Genomic DNA, 26,607 nt, shown 5'->3' with positions numbered 1-26,607 from the left:
AGAGGAGGCTACATAGTATAGTAGATTTGTAACTGCGTTTATTAAAAATAGTGTCACTTACATTTCCATATCTTGTAACCAGCGAGGTAGAGAATACAGACAATGTGTCAAACCGGAACCGGAACGCACTTCCGCGTTCCGCCTGTGTTCCACCAACCAGAAATTACGTAACGGCATCCCTGGACTCGACGCGTTTCGTCAGCTTGAGGCTCTAATGCATTGTTTTTTTAATGCTGCTGCCTGCTGTCACTCCACCTGACCACCTGGAGCGCCGCCCTGGCTGTAGGCTTGGCTTAGGATGAGGGAGGATCTGGCTGACAGTGCTCTCATCTGTCTGCTCCGCCTCCACACCTCCTCTCTAGACCAAACTGAGACTCCAGAGACATGTCTTGACTTGTCCAGTCAGTTACAGAAGCTTCCAGGAGGACAGCAGTACTGAGAGCAGAGCGGGAGGGAGCGGGGAGCACCTATCCCACCCACTGACACATATGATTGGCTCCTCCTCTCTTCGAGCTGCTACTTCCTGCCTTTGGCTGTCGCTTTGGGAAGGAGCTGCCTGAGCCTGAGTCTGAGTGCTGTTAGCTCAGCTAAGCCTGCCTGCCTGCTTGCCAGTACCACGTGGAAGGATCATCTCAATTTTCTCTGAAGTGCTGCTGTGCTGGAGTCTGAACCTTAACCTTAGCTTCAGGAGGACAGGTCACCAACAACCACCAGGTGTGTTTCTCTCTGTGTGCTGTGTTCTAGATCTGAACTTCAGCCATGGATCAAGTTCAGGGCTGCTAGAACAGTTGAAATTCTGTTTTTTTTTCTTCTGTTCTTTTATAAACTCTTTTATAATAGCTCTTCTTATCCTCCTCTTATTTCATGCTTGCAATGCATACCTCAGTCTCGACATTAGAGTGTAAAATAGGTGTAAGGTTGATGATCTCTTACAAAAGCCAATCCTGCCATTCTTAATATAAGCACAGTGGGCAGGATGGATTTTTATTTATTTTTTGCTCTTGTGTTATCTATTTTATGAATAAGATTGGCTCTGAAAAAAGTAAGGAGGCATACAAATGAACAGGCTCTCTCTCCCCATGTGTGTGCTATTGCACATTAACATAACAGTGGGAACATTCTGATATTTATCCTTAACTGTATGGAATGCTGCCCTGAAGGTTATTAATCCCTATTTAAATGTATGCTGCTAGCCTGCTACATTGTAGTCCCGCTGAGGAAGTTGTTGACCCTTTCCATGCGATGCTAGGCCTACTGGTCTTAGCTTAAAGGGGTAGTAAACCACAAAAAATCTTCTCCCTGAAAGTTAATGGCATAATGTGCAAGTATGCATCGCATACATTATTATTATTATTATCACATTATTTTTATTATCACTTTATTTTTGCGCGGCTGTTTTGTTACATATTTGAATCTATTCTGTGTTCATTATCTCACAGCAGAGCAGAGTCACTGCTTATATCACCAATTAGTTGTGGTTTTAATAATGATGTTTTCCAAGCGCAGTTTCAACATTTGGTTTATATATATATATATATATATATATATATATATATATACAGTGGGTACGGAAAGTATTCAGACCCCCTTCAATGTTTCACTCTTTGTTATATTGCAGCCATTTGCTAAAATCATTTAAGTTCATTCTTCTTCCTCATGAATGTACACATAGCACCCCATACTGACAGAAAAACACAGAATTGTTGACATTGTTGCAGATTTATTAAAAAGAAAAACTGAAATATCACATGGTCCTAAGTATTCAGACCCTTTGCTCAGTATTTAGTAGAAGCCCCCTTTTGTTCTAATACAGCCAGGAGTCTTTTTGGGAAAGATGCAACAAGTCTTTCACACCTGGATTTGGGGATCCTCTGCCATTCCTCCTTGCAGATCCTCTCCAGTTCTGTCAGGTTGGATGGTAAACGTTGGTGGACAGCCATTTTTAGGTCTCTCCAGAGATGCTCAATTGGGTTTAAGTCAGTGCTCTGGCTGGGCCATTCAAGAACAGTCACGGAGTTGTTGTGAAGCCACTCCTTCGTTATTTTAGCTGTGTGCTTAGGGTCATTGTCTTGTTGGAAGGTAAACCTTCGGCCCAGTCTGAGGTCCAGAGCACTCTGGAGAAGGTTTTTGTCCAGGATATCCCTGTACTTGGCCGCATTCATCTTTCCCTCGATTGCAACCAGTCGCCCTGTCCCTGCAGCTGAAAAACACCCCCACAGCATGATGCTGCCACCACCATGCTTCACTGTTGGGACTGTATTGGACAGGTGATGAGCAGTGCCTGGTTTTCTCCACACATACCGCTTAGAATTAAGGCCAAAAAGTTCTATTTTGGTCTTATCAGACCAGAGAATCTTATTTCTCACCATCTTGGAGTCCTTCAGGTGTTTTTTTAGCAAATTCCATGTGGGCTTTCATGTGTCTTACACTGAGGAGAGGCTTCTGTCGGGCCACTCTGCCCTAAAGCCCCGACTGGTGGAGGGCTGCAGTGATGGTTGACTTTCTACAACTTTCTCCCATCTCCTGACTGCATCTCTGGAGCTCAGCCACAGTGATCTTTGGGTTCTTCTTTACCTCTCTCACCAAGGCTCTTCTCCCCCGATAGCTCAGTTTGGCCGGACGGCCAGCTCTAGGAAGGGTTCTGGTCGTCCCAAACGTCTTCCATTTGAGGATTATGGAGGCCACTGTGCTCTTAGGAACCTTAAGTGCAGCAGAAATCTTTTTGTAACCTTGGCCAGATCTGTGTCTTACCACAATTCTGTCTCTGAGCCTTTCAGGCAGTTCCTTTGACCTCATGATTCTCATTTGCTCTGACATGCATTGTGATCTGGAAGGTCTTATATAGACAGGTGTGTGGCTTTCCTAATCAAGTCCAATCAGTATAATCAAACACAGCTGGACTCAAATGAAGGTGTAGAACCATCTCAAGGATGATCAGAAGAAATGGAAAGCACCTGAGTTAAATATATGAGTGTCACAGCAAAGGGTCTGAATACTTAGGACCATGTGATATTTCAGTTTTTCTTTTTTAATAAATCTACAACAATGTCAACAATTCTGTGTTTTTCTGTCAGTATGGGGTGCTATGCGTACATTCATGAGGAAGAAGAATGAACCTAAATGATTTTAGCAAATGGGTGCAATATAACAAAGAGTGAAAAATTTAAGGGGGTCTGAATACTTTCCGTACCCACTGTATATATATACATACATACACATATATACAGTATATATATATATATACACATATATACAGTATATATATATATATATATATATGTATATATGTATATATATATATATATATATATATATATATATATATATATATATATATATATATATATATATATATATATATAATACACATATATATATATATATACACAGTATGTATATATATGTGTGTGTGTGTGTGTGTGTGTGTGTGTGTGTGCGTGCCTCTTTCCCTTGTGTGCTCCCTAGACTAAAACTGCAGTGCAGAAATTCTTCCTGTCATTGATTCACACTATAACTAGGTATCTGAGATTGTGGGAACTGCTGGCAAAGTTTGTTGACTGAGGTGCTGGGTGCTGAGTCTTCTATAATTGCTGTAATGTTAGCCTGTTAGGCTCTGACTGTTCACATGTAGCAATTTGGGATTGTGGGCAGAATATCCCTGTGATTCTGCCCACCGCCACACCCAGACTCCAATCCAAATCGCACGGCAATGCTGGCAAAATGCAGCACGTGTGTTTGTGTTCTATTCATTTTTAGTGACACCAAAATGTGGTGTGGTTTTGCTGTGATTGTTGAGCGATTTATCTCACAAGTATCCAAAACCACACCATGTTTTGGTGCCACTAAAAATGAATGGAACACAAACACACGTGCTGCGTTTTGCAAGCATTGCAGTGTGATTTGGAATTGCAGGCAGAATCACGGGGATACTGCCAGCCCGTGATCCCAAATCACTACATGTGAACAGGGCCTTAATGACATCGACTAAGGCTGGGCTGAGTCTTCCATTGCTGTTGTGATACTGTTGTGTTTCCCAGGTGCACCACATTCTAAATATCTTCTCTTTTTCTGTATATATGGACTCTGCGGTGTCTGCTAGGTACCACTTCTCTTGTCTTGTATGCCTGTTTAACAAAAAAATCAGTGTGTGCTTTGCTGCTTCCTTCCACAAGATGGTGCCCTTTGCATCTGCCCAATAAAGATCCCAAATTGCTACATGTGAAAAGTCAGGGCCTAACAGGCTAACACAACAGCAATTATGGAGGCGCCGACCTCAATGTATTTTATAGGTAAAAGGAAGCCCAGGTTTTGTTTAACCATGTGTTTTAGACCCTCCCACTCTAATGTTTTTCCACACCCACTCTATTGCTGCAGCGCGTTATAGCGCGCCGCAAGTCACTTCTTCCCTGTCATGTCCCTCATTCTCGGAAGCTTGAAAGTTGTGAGGTATATTCTGTATGTATGAACAATGCCCAGTGCCGCTTCTCTTGTCTGGTATGCCAGGTTACCAAAAAAAATCAGTGAGTGCTTCCTGCCACAAGATGGTGCCCTTTGCACCTGCCCAGTAAGATTGGCTATTACAGTGAGCCACCCTGTGGGCAGTCCAATGGCTGGGGGCACTGTCCACTGTGTTCTGGTGAGGGGGGGAACACAATAGCACAGCTGGGGAGATCGCTTTACTAACACAGCAAGTTTTAGTACAGTGATCTCTCAGTTTTTTTCCATCAGCCAGTACCCAGCTTTAGGCTGGACAATAGGCAACCAAACTGGACAATGTTCATGAAAACTGGAAGAAGGCAAAACTGAAATCAGGCTCAATTTTCAAGAGGATCTGAGAAAATAGGATTAAGAACGTAATTGCTTACTATTAGCAATACATTGTTTTTTCCTTTTTCCAGCTTTTTTTAATTTGGCACAGTTTGTTTTTTAAAAAAAATACTTTTACTTAGTACCTACTGCTAATCCCACCCCCCCCCCGCCCAAAACAAAAATATATCTGGTATTTATATTATATGTATTTATGTGTATTTGTTGTTTATTGATATAATTATTTATTCACCAATCACATATTTATTGATTTATTTATTTATATATTTATTTAGTTATCTATTTATCAAATTATTTATTTACGCCTGTGCGCGGTTGCATTGGTGTAGTACACACCACTTTTTACTATATAAAATATTAAAGATGGTATTGCAATGGTATTATTATGATGCTTTGTATCACACAATTGTAACAAACTATTTTTTTAAAGCAAATTTCCCTGTTTTTTCATTAGCTTACAGATTTCAGTGATGTTCCATGTCCTGTCCGGTCTCTTCCTCCACAATGGTATCACACTGTCCAAGTGCGGAGGATAAGAGCACTGAGGGCCCGGAGTAACAGTGACCCACTGCAAGGAAAAAACTTGGGGCAAGGGCTTCAGTGGGTAAGTGTTGCTTGAATAATTTTTTGTAATCCCTTGACACAGGATCCTGTATGAAATAGCAGTTATTGCATGTTACATCGTACCAACAGCTGCTAGGCACAGATTGCATTGGATCTGTCATTCATTACAAGAGCTCTGATGTACTTTGATGGCATAAAAGCTAGTGTTATAATGGTAATGAAAAACAAAAATGTCACATGAAAATGTAAATGTCTTAGTCCTGAAAGAGTTGAATGACCTCATACATGCGTCAGCTTTCATTTTCTGAAGTTGAAGACAAACTATCCATATATCATATGGCAAAGGAAAACAAATATGGAAAAATTTACAGGCAGTTCTGTATTATAGGCACTGGCTGAGTGCCTGAGCAATATTTGGTCTTCTCTAGGTGTTCAAAACATCTCCAGTTACTTGCAGGCAGCATATGGAATTTAGACCGCTAGGGAAAGCAGAGGTAGGAACTACTACCGAGTCCATGGCTTAACTGACTTTGCTCCAATGAAAACCTTCCTACGATATGTTTAGTAGTAAGAAGAGGCTGTAAACCCCATCATGCCTCTAGGTAAAACAAATCTTTGCAACTGGGGCTTATGTTAGTAAAACTGTACATATCATCACAACTAGGAATATACTTTTTTTTTTCTCAGGAGAAATTGGGCCTTGAATAATAGAAATTTTTTTTTTTTTTTTTATATTAACAAAGGAAAACTGGCCTAAAATAGTATGTAGCCCTGCCCCCTGGGGAGTGGCTAAGTGTAGACACATCCTCATCACTTTGATTCTCCTGAATGTTGTCCAACCCACTTGACACTATAGGTTCTGTCATAATAAATGATTAGACACTACCAGAGTTTGCAAAAAAGAATCAGGTTTACTTATTCTTTAACTTGAGCTTAGTAAAATGCACAAACAGTGTCAATAGAACAGTTAACACAAGAACATTAATGGCAAAATGGATCCTGAATCCCCAACTGGTGACTGAGCAAGGTTCAGCACTCAGGATCAAAGAAACAATCCTAGCATATATATTTTTATATATACTGGAAGATTGATATATTAAGACTTTGTAAATACACTATTTCTTAAGTGTAATGCGAGAGTGACCACAAATCAATATTTGACAATATTAAAGAATAGTTCTAACTATTAATAATTTCTTAGCAGATCTGATGTGATTGCACTTACCTAACTATCAGAGTGCACTCTGCGCCCTATAGGGGGCCCCCTTTACACTAGATTTCAAGAGTCTCCTGGATGAGCGAGGCCTCGCTAGTCTTCGCTGGCAAGGGTGTCCTCAGCCAATCCAAAGAAAGTATTTGTAATCCACAGCAAAGGTGATCGATTAACTGTCATCCACACGGAAATAACCAGTAATTGTAATCCAAACAGGAAAGGAAGAGATAGATTTCTGTACTCCACAGTTAGTAGTCAATCTAAGACTGGGAAGGAGGAGCAAGGACTTCCGATCCGCCACGCACTATCCGCAGCTACAGTGTCCTGTGGCGACCGTTAGAATTTACATAACCTTCTACTAGAACTGCTCTGCAGACCTGCCCTTGCTCAGTCCAAAAGTACAGCAGATACTTTAGATTGGATTTCTCTCACCCAATATGACAAACTCTACGTGCCACAGTCTTCTCCAGCAGTGTTCTGCTCTCCTCAGCGACACTCACAGCCTCTCAGTGCGTCCCTCACGCTTCCAAGATCCTTCCGCTCAATTCCACAGTAAGCCAGCTACCACATACACAGCTTGTTAGCTTTTACCAATATCTTGCTCATACAGACAGGAGTTGTCTGATTTTCCAGCCCGAGAGCACTGGCTGTCGGTCTCAGGTGAGTATAAATTGACGTAGGGGAGAGGACCAAGACCCAAACTGGACTGTGGATCAGAGATTCCTAAATGTGTATGAGAGAAGCCTGGGAGATGTGTAAACTCCAATCAAGACTTTTCCAGGCCCTCTCTGGGATGCCCTGCTACAGGGCCTTTCCACAGTAAATGGGCACGTGTTTGTTAGTGGAAAGTAAGGCTATGGTTTGAGTCCATATTTCATTTTTTATATTTAATGTGTCTTTTCCCTTCCTTACAGCAGAGAAAAGGACTTCCTTTTGGTAATGCATCTTCCTATCTGAACCTGGAGAAACTAGGTGAAGGCTCCTATGCAACAGTGTACAAAGGAATAAGCAGGTTTGCTGTTTTTGTCTTCTAAAGCAGAGACTCCTACCTAGGGGTCAGAAATGTTTTGTTTTGTACATTCAGTGTAGGTTACCATGTAAATCTGTAAATCAGTAAGTGTGTCTTTACTCACAGTGCTGACTTCAGTTACCACAATGTAGTTACCATCTTAGCACCACAGCTACTCCTGTGTTTAGCATAGCTAGAGGTGAACTTGTTGGAAATAAAATGCCTTCCAATTTTTGAATTTGACAAAGAGGAACATTTTTTAAAGGGTTAGAATGAGCGGTGGGCAGTGTACAGGGGCCGAACCTTTGTAGGACACAGACCCTGTACATAGGAAACAGCAGGAGTAGGGTGAAAACGTGGGACAGTCCCATGCAATCTGGGACTGTTGGGAAATATAAAATAAGGTGTCAAGTAAAATAATAGTAATTCAAATATTTTGTTTATAATATGTGGGAATGAAAGGGGAGCAGGTAAGTCCCATAAACGAGTGCAGGACATTTGGAAGCAATGCTAAGAGCAAACAAAATGTTCCTATGTACCTCCTACCGCATACATTTTACCTATCCATAATACTGCATCACCCTACCACTTAACCTGTTCCCAAATGTAACCTTAACATTTAACCTGTTACCTAAAATAAATACTTAACCTTCTCTTAATTAAACTTAACCAATCCTTAAAAGAGGAACTAAAGTCTTTGTTTTTACTTGTACCTAAGCAAAGGGAACTAAATGCTAATGCAGGCATATACACCTATTTGGGCAAAGCAAAGGGAACTAAATGCTATTGCAGGCATATACACCTATAACTGTTAACCACTTTCACTTTAAGAAAACAAAAAGCTGTTATTTAAGCTAACATTCAAATAATAACCACTAACCTCTAGCCTGGCACTTGATATTAACGCTTAACAGTTAACCTAACCCTAACATAACCCTGTCTCTCCCACTAACCTTAGCCCTTAATTGAACCTTCAGGCTCCTTGCACATGGGGCCGTCTAACATTTTTTCATCCCTCTGGGCATTTTATTGCACCTAAGAAGGACAGTTGCAGCATCCCATCCAACTGCCTGCAGCTTGCCAAGGTCTATGGCAGACTGTGGCTGGACAAGGCTGAACGTGGGATGAATGACCAGAACGCACATCACTGGGCCTAAAATGTATGCAATGAGAATAAATAACATATAAATATTGTCATGTTACACATGCATTGATTGAATTAACCACTTGCCGACTGCTTACTGTATTTTTTACAGCGGCAGGATGGCTCGTACAGGCAAAACGACATAGATCTACGTCGCTCACCTGGGAGGAGCTAGGGGGCAAGCGCGCGCAGGCGCGCTCCCGCCTCCGATCGTCTGCGGGGAAGTCCAATGCGGGTATCAGGCGGTTCCGATTGCCACCTGACACCTGCGATCGCTCCCCGCTGAGAGAGAAGGACAGTCGACTGTTGTAAACACAGCCAACCGTCCTTATCCCTGAAATGATCACAGAGCTCTTGTGATCCTTCTATATAGGATCACATGTCTCTGTGGTCATCTCAGAAGTCACGCCCCCCCACAGTTAGAATTACTCCCCTAGGGTCACATTTAACCCCTTGATCACCTATACTGTTGACCCCTTCCCTGCCAGTGTCATTAATACAGGAACCGTGCATATTTTTAGCACTGATTACTGTAGTAATGTCACTGGTACCCCCAAAAGTGTCATAAATGTCAGTTAGGGGTCCGATCTGTCTGCCGCAATGTCGCAGTCCCGCAAAAAATCTACTACAAAAAAATGTTTTAAAAAGGACATAAATCTTTCTCATAGTTAGTAGACGCAAACCAATCAAAATACGCTTATTGCGATTTTTTTACCAAAAATATGTAGCAGAAAACAAATTGGCCCAGAATGTTAAAAAATTTTGATTTTTTAATTTTTTTTTTGAGAATGTCATATAGCAGAAATGTTTAATTTTTTTTCCAAAATAGTGACTCTTTGTTTGTTTATAGCGCAAAAAATACAAATCTCACAGGTAATCAAATACCACCAAAAGAAAGCTCTGTTTGTGGGAAAAAAAGAACGTCAATTTTATTTGGGTACAGCATCGCACGTCCGTGCAATTGTCAGTTAAAATAACACAGTGCTGAATCGCAAAATAGGGCCTGGTCATTAAGGGGGCAAATCCTTCCAGTCTTAAAGTGGTTAAAAATGTGCAGTGCTAATCGACATACAAATAAACCAAAAGGCATAATTTGATCCTATGAAATGCATTTATATAACCAATAATATATGTATAAATAAATATGAGCATACCCACCATGTGATTTGCAAAATATTCAGTGACTTGAAAGAATGGAACAATCTGTGAAAACAGTGGGAAAAAAATTATATCTTATAAGAGTAAAAAATTACTAGTGACTAGCCAGGGAAACTAGCTGGGATCTGTGGTACCTCTCCGCTATGAATACTTTTATACTAAAGAGCACATGATATGGAATGGAGCTGATCAGGCGGACATGATCAGAAAACTGGGAATTACCGTATATTTCCAAGTTACCATTGAGAGTGGAGGTGTAGAGCAGCTTCCTTGTAATACTCTGTGGTGGTGCATGATTGGACCCCTTATAACTTGGAGGTCAGTTCCAAGGCGAGCAGAATCACTCACACGAGTGCAGTGGTGTTGGAGTCGTTCATTAATTCATGGCTATAAAAAAAAAAATATATAGTGCACAGGTTATAGAAGATAATTAACCTTCAAGTTACTTATATTTTTTTATCAACCACTTTAAGTCCAGAAGGATTTGCCCCCTTAATGACCAGGCCACTTTTTAAACTTGGCACTGCATGAATTTTAATTGACAATTGCGCGGTCATGCAATGCTGTACCCAAACAAAATTTGCGTCCTTTTTTTCCCCAATAATAGAGCTTTCTTTTGGTGGTATTTGATCACCTGTGTGATTTTTATTTTTTGTGCTATATACAAAAAAAGAACAACAATTCTGAAAACAAAAAAAAAAAAACAAACAATATTTTTCACATTCTGCTATATAACATTCCCAAAAAAAAAAAAATGTAAAAATCTAAATGTTTTAACATTTTAGGCCAATTTGTTTTCTGCTACATATTTTTGGTAGAAGAAAATCACAATAGGCATATTTTGATTGGTTTGCGCAAAAGTTATTGCGTCTACTAACTACAGGAAAGATTTATGTCATTTTTATTGTTTTTTTTTTTTTACTAGTAATGGCGGTGATCTGTGATTTTTTGTGGGACTGCAACATTGCAGCAGACAGATCGGACCCCTGACTGACATTTTTGACACTTTTGGGGGGACCAGTGACATTACTACAGTAATCAGTGCTAAAAATATGCACTATTACTGTACTAATGACACTGGCAGGGAAGGGGTTAACATTGTGGGTGATCAAGGGGTTAAATGTGAGCCTAGGGGAGTGATTCTAACTGTGGGGGGCATGGCTTGTGAAATGACCATAGAGACCTATGTTCCTATATAGAAGGATCACAGGGGCTCTATGATCATTCCAGGGAGAAGAACGGTCAGCTGTGTTTACAACAGCTGATTGTTCTTCTCTCTCAGCGGGGAACGATCGTGGGTGTAGGTGGCAATCGGAAGCTGCCTGCTCGCTGCATCGGCTTCCCTGCTGACAAGCAAGCGCCGTACAGTTAAGGCGATTTGCCTGGGAGCGGCTGCCTGCCGCAGTACATCTTCGGCGAGCGGTTGTAAAGCGGTTAATATAAGATATATTTTCATTAACTGTTTTCACAGATTATTAAATTTTTTCAAGTCACAGAGTATTTTGGAAATCATGTGGTGGACTATATAATTATATTTATACATATATGTTTTCTTGATGAATTACATTTTTTTCATAAGATCAATGTATTGCATTTGGTTTATATGTAAATTTTCTGTATGCCAGTTAGCACTGCACATTTTTAATTCTTACTGTTTATGGTCTATTTTCGTTGGGCAATACACAGAATGTACTGGCTTGCTATTTTGTTACATTTGCGTGTTGTTGTTGCGGGGGTAAGCCCCCGTTCACACTGGGGCGACCTGTGAGGCGACCTGGTCGCCTCACAGGTCGCCGCAGGTCGCCTCCCATAGGGAAGCTGCGGACCCGTTCTGATAGGAGCGACACAAGTCGCTCCGACTCAGAAAAAGGGTCCGGAGCTTCTTTGGGGCGACCAGGAGGCGACCGCCATAGACTTCAATGTTACGAAGTCCGTGGCGGCCGCTCCGAGGTAGCGGCGCGCTGCTCGCACCGCGACCTCGGAGGTCGCGGTGCGAAGTAGCGTCGCCCCAGTGTGAATGGGGGCTAAATCAATCTCGTTTGATCGGCTGCCTTTTAGGGCAGAGGAGACATCTGGGGTCTAATAGACCACAAAACTCTCCAAAAAGAGGACATGTTGTTATTCCCTTGTATAAGCAATAAAGTTGATAAAAAAAAAGTGTAAAAAATGTAATTAAAATAAATAAGATAAAAATGTAAAGAGGCCCCTCCCCCCGTGCTCACGCACAAATGCAAACACATATGTAAACGGTGATTGCACCTCACATGTGAGGTATCGCTCTGAGTGAGAGTAATAATTCTACCATTAGACCTCTTGTTTAATTCTAAACTGATAGCCTGTAAAAGCTTTTAAAATGTCACATATGGACAATTTAATGTTCCGTACTTTATCACCATTCCAGAGGCAAGCCCAATTTTAACGCATGACATGTTAGGTATCTGTTTACTCAACAAAACATCATCTTTTATATTTTACCCTAACAATTGGAGATGGAGAGATATATTGTGTTTATGTGAAAAAAAATCATAAAAGTGTATTTTTTCCTAAAATTTGGCATTTTTTAAAATGGCTGTGCAAAAATTGTGTGACTGAAAAAAAGAAATTGCAAAAACCACCATTTTTTTTTCTTCGTGCCTCTGCTTTAAAAAAATGTTTGGGGGTTCTAAGTAATATTCTAGCAAAAAATTCTGATTGATTTTTACATACAAATACATATACATACACATACACAGAGCACTCCATCTGAGTGAGATAGGGACAAAATTATGTTCATCTGTTCATCTGTTATGATCTGCACAAGTTTTTGGATTAAAGCTTTCTACGATTTGTAAGATGTCATTTGGATTGAGTCAGTGTCTTCTAAGCTAAGTGTAAGTTAAAGAGGAACTTCACTCTCTCAATCAACAATAACTATTTTTAATCCTTATGCTGCTAGCATTAGTAAATAGATAGGAAAGTATATCATATTCATTTGTTTTAAACTTCATTTTACATTTCTTCAGTTACTTCCTGGTTTCCATGCCTAGGCAAAATGTCATCATACACCCCAGGAGTCTTCAGGCAGGCAGGAGGGGTTTTCTCAGCTCCTGTCTGTATTCCTGAGCTGAAGACAGATGGATTCCAGGAAGTAAATGCTACATGAATCACCTGCCCTTACTCGGTATGGCCACAGCCAGAAATGCTAGGGGATGTTTTTCAGTGATTTCTCAGTGTAATAAAGTATGGAGACATGGATGGATGCGGGAAGTTTGCTTTGAATATTGAAAATGAATGAAAAAGTGTTCTTGGTTTGTAGTGCTCAGATTCAGTGTAGTTCCGCTTTAAGCCATCTCACCACAACTGAATCAGTCACAGAGATCACACTTTCAGTGTTTAGATTGCAGATGCAGAACAGTCAAAAAAATAATTTACTGTATAGCTCCAGTTGAAAAATATTATAGTATATGTAGCCAAGCTGGGACTACTATATATGTATCTTTTAGCTAATAATAGAGTGGAATCAATTCAAATCGATACATCCAATGGCGAAGGAGGGGAAAATGGTTCTTCCCATACCCCTGTCTCTCAGTCTCATACTAAACCAGCTAGATTCACTTTTAAAGGGCATTCTAAAAAAAAAGGGAATTATCAAAATGGACGTACTGTGAATAATCATAATCAGTCTCATCCACCCAATAAGAATGGTCCACCAAGAGGAGGGTGGAATTCCCACTATGCCAGCTCCCCACGGGGTAACTGACATCATAAGGTAATTCATAGGAGAGCATTGTCTCCACCTCCACACAGGTTCCAACATAACAATGCCCATACTCCACAGCCTCATTCTAATAACTATAGGGTTAATACCTATAATAGCTTTTCACCTCTTAGACAGCAGTCCCATAGAGAGGAGAATTATCCTTATATGGAGGAAGATTGTAATTAAATGACAGGTATGATGATCATAATCAATCCCATCCAGGTCCCAGCCATGGTTGGGATTTTCCTTGGGAATCCCACAACAGGAAAAGGGGCCCCCGAACAAAGAGAGGCACCAGAGGGGGGTGGCGGATCCAAAGGCAAAAGGAAAAGAACGTAACAGGATCTGGTATTTTCAACCTTAGCAAGGTACAGTTGACCCAAGACTAGGGATGATCGAACTTTTCAAAGTTCGGCCCGGATTTCAGAACCCTATTGAAATCAATGGGACCCGAACTTCGGTAATCAAAAAACACCATTTTGAAGCCCTAAAACACAACAAATGCCCCTAAAAAGTGCCTAGGGTTCTGGGTCTGGGACTATTAATCACACAAAAAAGTTCTTAAAAATTGTCATTTTTGATAGAGAGCCAATTATTGAAAAAATTATTGAAAAAAAAAAATGAGATTTCTTTGGATTTAGTGTCTGGGGGGGGGGGGGGGGTCTAAAAAGTGTACCTGTGAAGTTTCAGCTCTGTAGCATGTCCAGAACCAGAAAAAATAAAGTTTGTTTTTATTAGAATTGCAATAGAACAGGATAGTGGCTCCGCTATTTCCACACCTTGCCGGTTTGTAGCAGGTGTTTTTTTGGGCATTTTTTGGGGGTCTTTGGAGGCAGGCATAACATCAGAACTTCTGTGTAGGGGTATATATACACACACACATGTATGTATGTATACACATATATAGGTGTGAAAGTACCAGAACACTATGCTTGCGCTAATGAAATAATTAACACCCATATGACTTCTCTGCTATCACACCTATATATATGTATGTGTATAAATACATATAAGTATACATATATATATAGGTGTGATAGCAGAGAAGCCATATGGGTGTTAATTATTTAATTAGCGCAAGCATAGTGTTCTGGTACTTTCACACCTATATATGTGTATACATACATACATGTGTGTGTGTATATATACCCCTATACAGAATTTCAGATGTTTTGCCTGCCTCCAAAGAACCCCAAAAAATGCCAAAAAAAATGCCTGCTGCAAAAACACACCTGGGCGTTTTTGTAGCTGGTGTTTTTTGGGCATTTTTTGGGCGTCTTTGGAGGCAGGCATAACATCTGTACTTCTGTGTAGGGGTATATATACACACATACATGTATGTATATATACACATACACATATATATGTGTGAAAGTAGCAGAAACCTATGCTTGCGCTAATGAAATAATTAACACCCATATGGCTTCTCTGCTATCACACCTATATATGTGTATGTGTATAAATACATATAAGTGTGTGTATATATACCCCTACACAGAAGTTCAGATGTCATGCCTGACTCCAAACATGTCCTCAAAAAAGCCCTATAAATGCCTGCAACAAAAAGCAGGGTGACAGGGGCGAAGCCACTATCCGGTTCTATAAGTGTTCTAAGACAAACAATCTTTTCTCTATAGCGGTCACTCTGACATGGAAGGGTTTTGTCACCCTGCCATAGCAGTCAGAGTCAGTTTACCTTACACTACACTATGGTCACCCTGGCACTTAACACTTTCCCTACAGAAATTAGATTTTTGAATCTAACTATAGTGAAAAATAGCACCCTAACTACACTAGATATCCCTTTCCTCACACTAATAATTGCTAAATGACACTTTGAGAGCAGAAGTAACAGAACTGCTTCCACTCTCTTCCACAGCCCTGTATTAAAATGGTAGAGATTTGGCGGGGCTATCTTATATACTGGGGGGCGTATTCACTAATGATTGGCCTCTGGACCCCCTAGTCACTCCAATCACATTCCTAGCATTCTCCTGCCCCCTCAATTGGCTTTTACTGATGGTTCTGGTCCAATCACAGGCTTTTAAAGCCCAGTTCCTGTTCCATTGCATTTTGGTCGGTTCTGGTTGCCGAATTCCGAACTTTTTCAGCAAAAAGTTCGGAATTCGGCCGAACCTCGAACAGTCAAAGTTCGGGTCGAACCGATGGTCGACCCGAACCGTTCGATCATCCCTACCCAAGACGAGTTACATACCTTGGATAAGGGTTTGAAATACGTTCCACCTAGACCTATGAATAAGTTTAATACCTTTATTGACATTCATAAATTTATTCAGAAGGTCAATATTCAAGATCTATACATAGATGACATCCTTCTCCTATGGAAGGGTGACCACTTATCGCTTGATTCCTTTATGGCCTCTTTAATCGATAATGATCGAGGCATTCATTTGTCTTATGAATACAGTAAGAGACACATACATTTTCTAGATCTAGAGATTTCACGGGTTAACAATCAACTTATTACCAGCACATTTATTTAAAACTACCGATCGGAATTCCTATCTGCCCATCGATAGTTGTCATCACAAGACTTGGCTTAGTGGGATACCTAAAAGCCAATTTATCCTCAGGAGTGATTTCCTCAGACATTCACAAGTTCATAGCGAAAGGTTACAGATCGGAAGTCTTGGAGTCTGCTATTACAGAAGTGTCTCACTTAGACAGGACCAAATTATTAGCTGAATCCACAAGGAATAAAAATAACTCAGATTTTACTAAATGGTCCCTGTTCACTGAGATTTCCATTCAATACAAGCAAACTAAAAATATCTTTAATAAACATTGGGACATACTAAAAAATGATTGCGTTCTGGGTCCCATTCTTCATGAACGACCAGTTTTCACCTTTAGAGGAGCTCCCTCACTGAAAGGAAAGTTAGCTCCTAATGTTTTGGACTCACCTGTTAAACCAACATTTTTCCATGACATGGTTGGATTTTTTCCTTGTCGGAGGTGTGGTGTGTGACAGTAGTGGGGAATTGTGACAGTAGGAGGAAATCCACATCTTTCCAGTTTACAGTCACTAATTCCATATTCTGTATCAAATTTTTCTCCACTTGCACCACCACCCATGTGGTCTACCTATTAACAAGCCCATGTAAGAAACAATACATAGGCCATACCATCAGATCATTTACTGTTAGGGTTAATGAACGCATCACAAACATTATTAAAGGTAAAACCAGCCACAGTGTTCCTAAACATTATCTTTATCATCATCATCATAAAGACCCCCACCGGCACTTTATTTCAGATCATAGACCACTTTGTAACCCCTTGGAGGGGTGGTTCCACCAAACATGAGGTCTCAGGTCGTGAGACCTATTGGATTTATACCCTCCAGTCTTACTCACCATATTGACTTAACATCAAGTGGGACATTAATGCCTTCATTAATGCTTCCTAATATGTCTCATACTTTTCAATAAATTCCAATTTAATTTTAGGGTGATTCACACCATTTGGTTTATCAGCTAGTGTCAGTCTCCCCCTTAATATTTGTATCTTAATACATTTTTCTGTGACTATTTTAATCGCTGATTCCTAGTTTTTTTATTTTATTTTAATTGCCATTGTACTTAAAAGTCAGGTATGACGAAACGTGTCAGGACCATGCCAGATACGGCCTAACATCATTTCTAATTATATGTGCTGTTACCGTTGGATGTTTGTAAGTGTATTTCCTTTTTAATAAACTGTTTTTGTAGCAGATTTACACTATGTTTGTGTCATTTGGCTTATCCCTACATGTAACTGATTGATTGGGAGATTCCACCTTCCTTATCTTCATCTTATGGCCATATACTGGAACATCCATGGATGCAGCCTAAGTCGGGGTGACCTATGACATGCCACGTGAGCCTTATTTGACCCATGTGCTATAAGGTATTTTGGGTCTACAACTTCTGGTGAGCGCATATTGATTCTTTACTCTGAAGGTGTGGGGATCTATCAGCTTCCTTGATCACATATATCCCCTTGGACAGTTAAATTCACTCCTTCACTTGGACTCACCTTGAATTTTATATACAAATCATTTTGCTATTTTTTACGGACTTCTCATACACTCTTCTAGCACTGCACTATATATATTTTTCTCATATATATATATACTGTATATGTTATAAGTATATATAGTCAAGTTATCATTATAATGCAACTAGAGTGCTCCTTTAAGAGTTTTTACAAGGAAGATCGGCTTTCCCCAGAAATGGACGAATTGGATTGTGGGAGATATAGTTTGGTGTAGACGGCAGATTGTTACATGGATGGCAGAAGCGACTATACTCCCAGTGAGCCATGGGAGAGTGAAGGATCATGGGAGAGCCAATATACCTCTCTGCAGGGCCGAGCGCGCGCTCTCTTGCTTCAGGGACTCATGGAGGATGGATCGGTGAGCGAGGTGCAAGAGGACACAGTTGGTGACAGAGGCCTGAGTGTGTGGCCTAGAGAGAGTGGAGCCCATCCTCAGCGGTGCGGATGCTGGTAGTCACAGGGAGGTGACAGATCCAGTTAAGCTGAGTACAGAGCGGGTGAAGCTGAACTAACTGACTGGAACAGCAAAAGCAGAACATCCCCAGTAACGTAGCATTGTGAGGAGACATTCCTCCTGGGTGACCGGATAGTCACATGTGGACACTGCTTCATGAAAGAGTGCCTGGTGACATCTGAAATCGAAAGTATAAACCTGCATCTACCATACACTGACTGCAGATAGGATTTCATATACACCACTACATTGGGATTACAAATATTACACTGAAGAGTGATAAAGAGCTCCAACTGCCGGCGAAGATTCTGCAATTCCTTGCTAGAGCAGGAACTTCATTGCTCACAATTCTTAAAGGGAACACGTTGAAATAATGCTAGATTCTTATTAGGTATACATGAGGTATTGCCAGTTCTGATTTTAAAAGAGGTTAACCACTTGCCTACAGTGCACTTTCACCTCCTTCCTGCTCAGGCCAATTTTCAGCTTTCAGCGCTCTGACACTTTGAATGACAATTACGCGGTCATGCTACACTACACTATACCCATATGACATTTTTATCATTTTTTTCACACAAATAGAGCTTTCTTCAGTCAGAAAATTTTGAAAAAAAAAGTTTTCTTATTTTCTGTGAGTAAATTTTGAAAATAAATAAATTTTTCTCCTTCACTGATGTGCACTGATGAGGCGGCACTGATGGGCACTGATGGGCTGCACTGATGGGCACTAATGAGGTGGCACTTATGGGCACTGATGAGGTGGCACTGATGAGGATGTACTAATATGCCGCACTGATGAGCACTGATAGGCGGCAATGATAGGTGGCACTGATGAGCACTGATAGGCGGCACTGATGAGCACTGATAGGTGGCACTGATGGGCACTGAGAGGTGGCACTTATGGGCACTGAGAGGCGGCACTGATGGGCACTGACAGGCGGCACTGATGGACACTGACGGGTGGCACTGATGGACACTGACGGGTGGCACTGATGAGCACTGATGGGCGGCACTGATGAGCACTGATGGGCAGCCACATCAGTGCCCACACTCAGTGCCCATAGTGCTGCCAGTCAGTGCCCATCAGTGCCTAGATGAGCAGACACTGATGGGCACTGACTGGCAGCACTATGGGCACTGATTGTGGGCACTGATGGTGGGCAGTTATGGCACTTTATTTCACACTTGTGTAATCAGGGCACTGGTGATCAGTGCCCTGATTACATTTCCCTGTGTCCCCTATGAAGAAGAGCCCCTGATCGGCTCTCCTCGCCTCACACACTGACAGTGTGAACCGTGGAGAGCCGAATAACGGCACTTCCTCATTTACATGTGACCGGCTGTGATTGGACACAGCTGATCACATGGGTAAAGAGTCATGTCATTAACTCTTTACCGAGATCGGGATCGCGCCATGTCCTAGCAACACGGCGCGGTCACGATCGCCGCTCCGCTCGCCCCCGGGGGCGCGCGAGAGAGGCTGTTCTAGTGCGCCGTCATACGACGGCGTCCCAGGATAATAGGTACACCGCTCCGCCGTCATTTGACGGCGGGTGGGTAGTAAGCGGTTAAACAGTGTTCATGGTTAATACATTTAGCAATAGCCCTGACCGTTAAAGCTGGTAGTTCTTTCAGTCACTCTTTATTGATTGAATATAACACTCTGTTGATTAAGCATTGATTTCGGCAGTGTCTGTCTTTTTTGAGCTCCCTTGTAATAAGTGGGGTTTTCATGGATTGACACTGCAATATCTGTTATTACAGAACTCTATTTGTTCTTATTAAGTTGTGTGATTTACCTTTTATCTCAGTAAACAGTCAGACTGTTCTAAATTGTGTCAGTGTATTTTTGGAGATGATCTCTGAAATGTCTGAACCTAAAGTGCCTAGCGGGTTGGATAATTCTCAGGGTCAGGTGAGTGCAGAGGAACTTCCACTAACCAGCAGCCCTCAAGAGGGTCATGCTACATTTGGGGGCTCGCCCGGCATCCTCTATGCCACTTCAGCCCTGAGTACACCCCCCTACGAGCCAATTCCAGGAAGGGCCTTGAACTTGACCATCGCCAGAGCCTGGGAATGGTCCCTAGGGGCCCAATTGGAGCGGAGCACAGTCCTGGAGGTCGCTGGGAATGAGTTCACAGAAAAAGAGATTCGGAGGTGGGTGAAAGCTTTGGCACCAGATCAGAGGGCTTATTTATTAGATGCCCAGGCAGAGGATGAGTTGGACGTGGTCCAAGTGCTGCTAGAATGGCGAGAAGACATACCTGAATGCTTTCAGGTAGAAGAGGTGACACTGAAGGAGGGAATTCAGGCCCGAGTGTTCTTTCAGTTGGAGAAGAAGGAGATGTTAAAAGAAGGGTCACCACCCTCACCGGCCAGTCCCGGCCCTGTGAATGGGGATGCCAATAGACTAGGAGCTCACCATGCCTCTTTTTATGCAGATATGAGCCATCTAGTTGACAGTCTGGTCAAGAATGGTTCTAATGGCGCTGGACAGAGCTACAGGCAGCTGCGGTTCTTCTCTGGCCAACTACCAACTCCCACTGGAGAAGAGGACTTTGAGAGTTGGATGAGCCAGGCCACCCAGGCTGTGGAAGAGTGGAGTGTGCCCCAGGCAGTGAAGAGACATCAGCTCAGTGAGGGTTTGAGGGGCCCAGTTGCTGAAGTGATTAGGAACCTGAGGAACTGCAACAAAAAGATTACATAGGTGCCCTGTTGGCTGTCTTTGGACGAGTGGAAGAAACTACAGATCTGTTGTACAAATTTAATCATACCCACCAGCAATGGGGAGAGAGATTATCTGACTATGTTTTCCGGGTGGACAAGATGTTGCACCAGATTCTGCTAAAAAAGGGCATAGACCATAAAGATGCTAATCAAGGGCGGTTGGGCAGGGTGCTGCAAGGGGCTCAGCCTAATCACCCTATCGTCCTAAAACTGTTACTAAAAGGAGTCCGAACCACTCCTACATATCCTGAGTTGATGAGGGAGGGGAGAGAAGAGGAGGCCTTGCTGGAAGAAAAGAGCCAAGGTGTCAGAGAGCTGTTAAGCAGTGAAGGGCGGAAAGAAAGGGCCTCTGCCCGTTTATCTTGAGTGGAGAACAGCCTCTCAGATGAAGAGAGTGAGGTGGATACCAACTTAGGTCATTGTGAGACCCTGAAGAAAAGAAGTCATCTAAAGAGAATCCAAGTTCCACCGAATTATTGATCCAGATGGCACAAGCCCAAACTCAGATGTGCCAGACCCTGATGCAAGTCATGGAGGCTCAGAGAAGAGTTCAAGAACCAAGGAAGAGTCTTAAGGGGTTGAATCTTTCACACTTCTGAGATAGAGGGTGTTTTGAGTGTGGAGAAGTTGGACATTTTTGGGCCAAATGCCCCAAGGGGGGCTTAGTCCTGAAGTGTTGGAGGAGCTGTTGATAGCTTTACAGAAATTCTTCTTTGCAAACAAGGTGGAAAACTTCAGGGGACCCCAGTGAATGAGCCAATTTAGCATCCCGAGATTAAAAAGAGCTCCAGCACTAGCAAAACTGGTAAAAAATGGCGCGGGATGGGGCCCTCTGCCCCTTCCTCCCCCTCTACACTTTTACAAGGGGGGCTGTCTGGTTTGGGTGAAAAGACACAGGGGGTCAGTGCATCTTCTCCGACAAGGAAGAAGAGGAACTGGTCTCCCATCATGAAATCTGTAGATGTACAGACTGCTGAGTTCCCTAGAATTGATACATCCGGATGTGAAATGAGAACAGTTTCTCCCGTCAGTTCCACTCCAGTAAGCCGGTAATAGATACACCCAGATGACTGGAAAGACCGGCCCCAACCGCATGGCAAAAATTATTTACAGCCACAGAGAGGAGGATGCCTAAGAAGTTGGTGGGGCCCTCTACGTTGGTCCCATTGCAAGTGGAGGGAATCTGTACTAAGGCCTTGTTAGACACAGGGGCCCAAGTGACGCAGTTGTATAGAGACTTCTATGACAAGTATCTGAAACCCTTTCCACTGTGCAAGCTAGAGGAGTTGGAAATTTGGGGGCTTGGACCCCAGAAGTTTCCCTATGATGGGTATATACCCATAAAAATTGCTTTTAATCCATCAGCAGATGAGAAGATGGAGGTCTTCGATGCACTGGCAGTGGTGTGCCCTTGGCCCCCTGGGGTGAAACAGAACTCTTTGATCATTGGGACTAATACAGATCTGAGGAGAATGCTTACCCCCTTGACCCTAATGGGCTCTCCAGTTGAAGAAGTACACCCTCAATTAAGAAATGCTTTTCAACGAGTGATACAAGAACAGAAGGTCCCAGCGGAAGGAGTGGGGAAGTTGTGGCGATTGGACACTCGGGATTGGGTGTTGCAGTCAGGGGAAAGGACGTGTATGAAAGCGACAGTCAAGCTGTCTTGGGATCAGCCAGGTCCTTTCGTGATGCTGGAAGGCAATCCACTGGGGGAAGACGCGGGGCTGGAACTAGTCCCAGAAATAGTCCCTAGAAAGGCTTTGTGGAGAACTGGAGGGAAGGTTCCTGTCAGTATTCGGAACATCACTGGGCATCCGGTCAGTCTGAAACCTAGCATGGTGTTGGGGCGGGTGAGTGTTGACACCCCAGTGACCTTGAAAGATTTGGTCCAGAAGGAAGAGGGGAGTGAGCAGAACGAAGACCCCAAGATTCGTTGCCCTGCTGTCCCATTCAAGTGGGGGGAGCAGGTGAAGGCCCAGCTGACAAGGTGGGGAAAACTTTTATCGAAAAATGATTTTGATGTAGGATGTGCAAAGAGCTCTCAGCATTGAATCTGGCTTGAGTGAGCATTGAGTGAGGATAAACCCTTTTGTGAGAGAGCCCGGCGGATCCTTTGAGTGATTTAGAAGATCTTCAAGAACAGCTGGCTGAATTGAAGAAGTCTGGAGTTATCAGGGAGTCCCGTAGCCCATTTGCTTCTCCCATTGTAGTAGTTCGGAAGAAGAATGGGACTATTAGGATGTGCATTGTCCACCGAACCTTGAATCTCTGGACCATCCCTGAGCAGTATAAAAACTCCCAGAATTGAAGATGCCTTGCAATGTTTGTCAGGAGCCAAGTGGTTCAGTGTACTGGACCTGAAGAGTGGCTACTACCAGATACCTATGCACCCTGATGAAAGAGAGTGGACTGCTTTCTTTAGCCCATTGGGTTTCTTTGATTACGACCGCATGCCACAAGGATTGGCAGGTGCCCCTGCTACTTTTCAAAGATTAATGGAAAATACTGTGGGTGACATGAATTTAGTCAAAGTCCTTGTATATTTGGACGATATTATCATGTTCGGCAAAACGTTGGACGAACACGAAGCTCGTCTTGAGAAGGTTTTCCAGAGGCTCTATGAAGTAGGACTAAAGTTGTCCTTGGAGAAGTTCCAGTTCTACAAGACGTCTGTCACCTATTTGGGGCACGTGGTCTCAGCAGATGGGGTGGCTACTTACCCCAAGAAGTTAGAGGCCGTTACTACTTGGCCCCGACCAACGACGGTAACTAAACTGCGGTCTTTCTTGGGGTTATGCCCCTTTTAATGGAGATTCGTCAAGAATTTTGCTCAGATTGCAAAGCCTTTGAATGAGCTGCTACAAAAGGAAATTGACAAAGAAGGTTTGCAACAGAGTGTTAAAGAACCACGTTCAAAGGGACCTAGAGGGTCTAGAGAGTCTATTCAAAATCAGTGGAATACCGGATGTGAACAAGTCTTCTGGAAATTGAAGGAGAGTCTTACCAGAGCCCCTGTGTTGGCTTATGCTGACCTGGCAAAACCCTATGAGTTGCATGTTGATGCCAGTCGGGACGGACTGGGTGGAGTGTTGTATCAAGAGAATGAAGGAAGACTACGTCCTGTAGCCTATGTAAGCCTCAGTCTGTCGCCTTCAGAGAAGAACTACCCCATACACAATTTGGAGTTTCTGGCCCTAAAGTGGACAAGCTGCGGGATTATCTGTATGGGACCTTCTTCATGGTGAAGATATATAACAATCCGTTGACTTAATAATAAAGAAAAAAGGTGTGCGAACCAATATAAAATGTGTAAAAGCAGCACTGTGATGAAGGTGAATATGTGAAACAAGATGTAACTGAAAATTACAAAAGTGCGCTAATACTAAACAATTAAACAGTATAATTGTCCATGGGTGTAGCAAACTAAAACAAAAAACAGTCTATTCCATCTGAAGAGGGGTGTTCCCAAAATGATGCGTGTGGAAAAACCAACTCGTGGATGATAGGTGAAGTAGCCTCTTACCAAAACAGTGATCCAATAAAGCGTGACTTTAACAAAACTGCAAACTTAAGGTGACACCCAGTGATGTGAATGGACTCTTACCACAATGAAGAGAGACTGGAGCATATGCTGTGGTACCAAGGAATCCAGTCAAACGGCCAAGATTGGTGGGATATCCAGTGGGATGGATGGATGGACAGAGCTTCCCGGTATCTTATTGGGGGTCTGGAAGCTTCCACAAATAGGGATGCTTCACTCTCTCGGGGACGGAGTATAGTGTAAAATCGTTAAAGCAATAAATTAAAATAAAGTAAAAAATGCATTCACAATTTTCAAAATACTATAGCCACTTGCAATAATCACATGAAAAATTCGGACAGGCTGGTTGTACCCAAGTTGATTGATCAATCAGCTTGGATACAATCAGCCTGCCCATACATGAATAGAATCTCGGCTGGTCCCTGCTGAACCAGTCAAAATTCGAACTATGGCAAGCTTTAGACAATTTCAGTTTAGGAAAATGTTTAATGATAAACATGGCACATTGTTCAAAGATTGGATGTAGCTTTGCCATAGTTTGCTCTGTATACATTTAGTTTGCAAAACATCCCCAGCTGGAAAACAATTGCCTGTTGTACAACTGGGACCTTATGATGACCCTGTACTTTAGGCCTGTTTGGAAATCGTTCATGGTTCAACTGCTCTGCTTCATAGTTCAAAATTAGAGCAATGATAAAATATGTTTTATTTACAGAGATTCTAACATGCCACTGTATTTTTTTCTTCTTAACACTTCTAAGTACCTTAATTTCTGCAGCACTGTTGTGTGGTCACACGATCTTTCCCTGTGCCTTGGCAAGATCCTTGGAAAGGGCTTCCATTACTCTGCTGATGTATGCTCTCTACAGTGTGAGTCTGTCTGGCCAGCCCTGATTGGGGCTGTGCCAGCTATATAAAAAAACTGTTTCAGAAGAGCAATTCAAATTAGATTTCAAATATCAAAACAACAGTTTTACAGTTCCCAATAAATCTTTATTGAACATCAAATGTGTATTTTTTGTGCATTAATATGGTGTGGAGTCAGAGATGACTGACATTAGTGTTGCACCCTTCTAGTTAGGTGCTAGTGAGAGAAGTATAGTTTTGAGCTCTGTCTGCTTACCAGAGGGGCTGCAGGTAATCTGTCAGTGAGGTCTGCTCATTGTGCTCAGTATGCGATTCACTCAGTCTGGAGAGTTACACCCTGTGGCTGCAGTATCGTGAGAACAGGGACCAGTGGCGGCCGGTGTGTTGGGGTCGCAGGGAGTTCAATGGGGCTTTTTTTTGCATCACCTGATTAGAGCCAGAGGCTCTAATAGGCTGCAGCAAAGGGTGGACCCAGGGCCCAACTCCACCCATTGTGTGACAATAGTGAATGAAAATTCGATTTTGTAAGGGGCATGTACGCTGGTCACTGCATTGAAGGGGGCATGTACACTGGTCACTGCATTGAAGGGGGCATGTACGCTGGTTACTGCATTGAAGGGGGCATGTATGCTGGTCCCTGCATTGAAGGGGGCATGTACGCTGGTCACTGCATTGAAGGGGGCATGTACGCTGGTCACTGCATTGAAGGGGGCATGCACGCTAATCTCTGCATTGAAGGGGACATGTATGCTGGTCACTGCATTGAAGGGGGCATGTACGCTGGTCACTGCATTGAAGGGGGCATGTATGCTGGTCACTGCATTGAAGGGGGCATGTACGCTGGTCACTGCATTGAAGGCGGCATGTAAGCTGGTCTCTGCATTAAAGGGGGCATGTATGCTGGTCTCTGCATTGAAGGGGGCATGTATGCTGGTCACTGCATTGAAGGGGGCATGTACGCTGGTCACTGCATTGAAGGGGGTATGTACGCTGGTCACTGAATTGAAGGGGGCATGTACGCTGGTCTCTGCATTGAAGGGGCATGTACGCTGGTCTCTGCATTGAAGGGGCATGTACGCTGGTCACTGCATTGAAGGGGGCATGTACGCTGGTCACTGCATTGAAGGGGCATGTACGCTGGTCACTGCATTGAAGGGGGCATGTACGCTGGTCACTGCATTGAAGGGGGCATGTACGCTGGTCACTGTGCATTGAAAGGGGGCATGTACGCTGGTCACTGTGCATTGAAAGGGGGCACGCTGGTCACTGTGCATTGAAAGGGTGCACGCTGGTCTCTCTGCT

General features: G+C 42.7%; 1 protein-coding gene across 2 annotated transcripts in view; it reads left to right on the top strand.

Annotated features, from left to right (window-relative positions):
* The window catches only part of CDK15 (cyclin dependent kinase 15), a 322,696-nt gene that overhangs the window by 49,264 nt on the left and 246,825 nt on the right, over nucleotides 1-26,607 (top strand). For both annotated transcript variants that reach the window (XM_082261320.1, XM_082261321.1), the window contains 2 exons: nucleotides 5,282-5,431; nucleotides 7,519-7,616. In XM_082261320.1, coding sequence (XP_082117446.1) covers nucleotides 5,282-5,431; nucleotides 7,519-7,616 — 248 coding nt within the window. The remainder of the gene's footprint in view (nucleotides 1-5,281; nucleotides 5,432-7,518; nucleotides 7,617-26,607) is intronic.

Source organism: Pelophylax lessonae (assembly GCF_965119305.1).
Source record: "Pelophylax lessonae genome assembly, chromosome: 6".
Lineage (NCBI taxonomy): Eukaryota > Metazoa > Chordata > Amphibia > Anura > Ranidae > Pelophylax > Pelophylax lessonae.
Note: the sequence above shows the minus strand (reverse complement) of the source record. Positions and strands in the feature narration are given on the sequence as shown.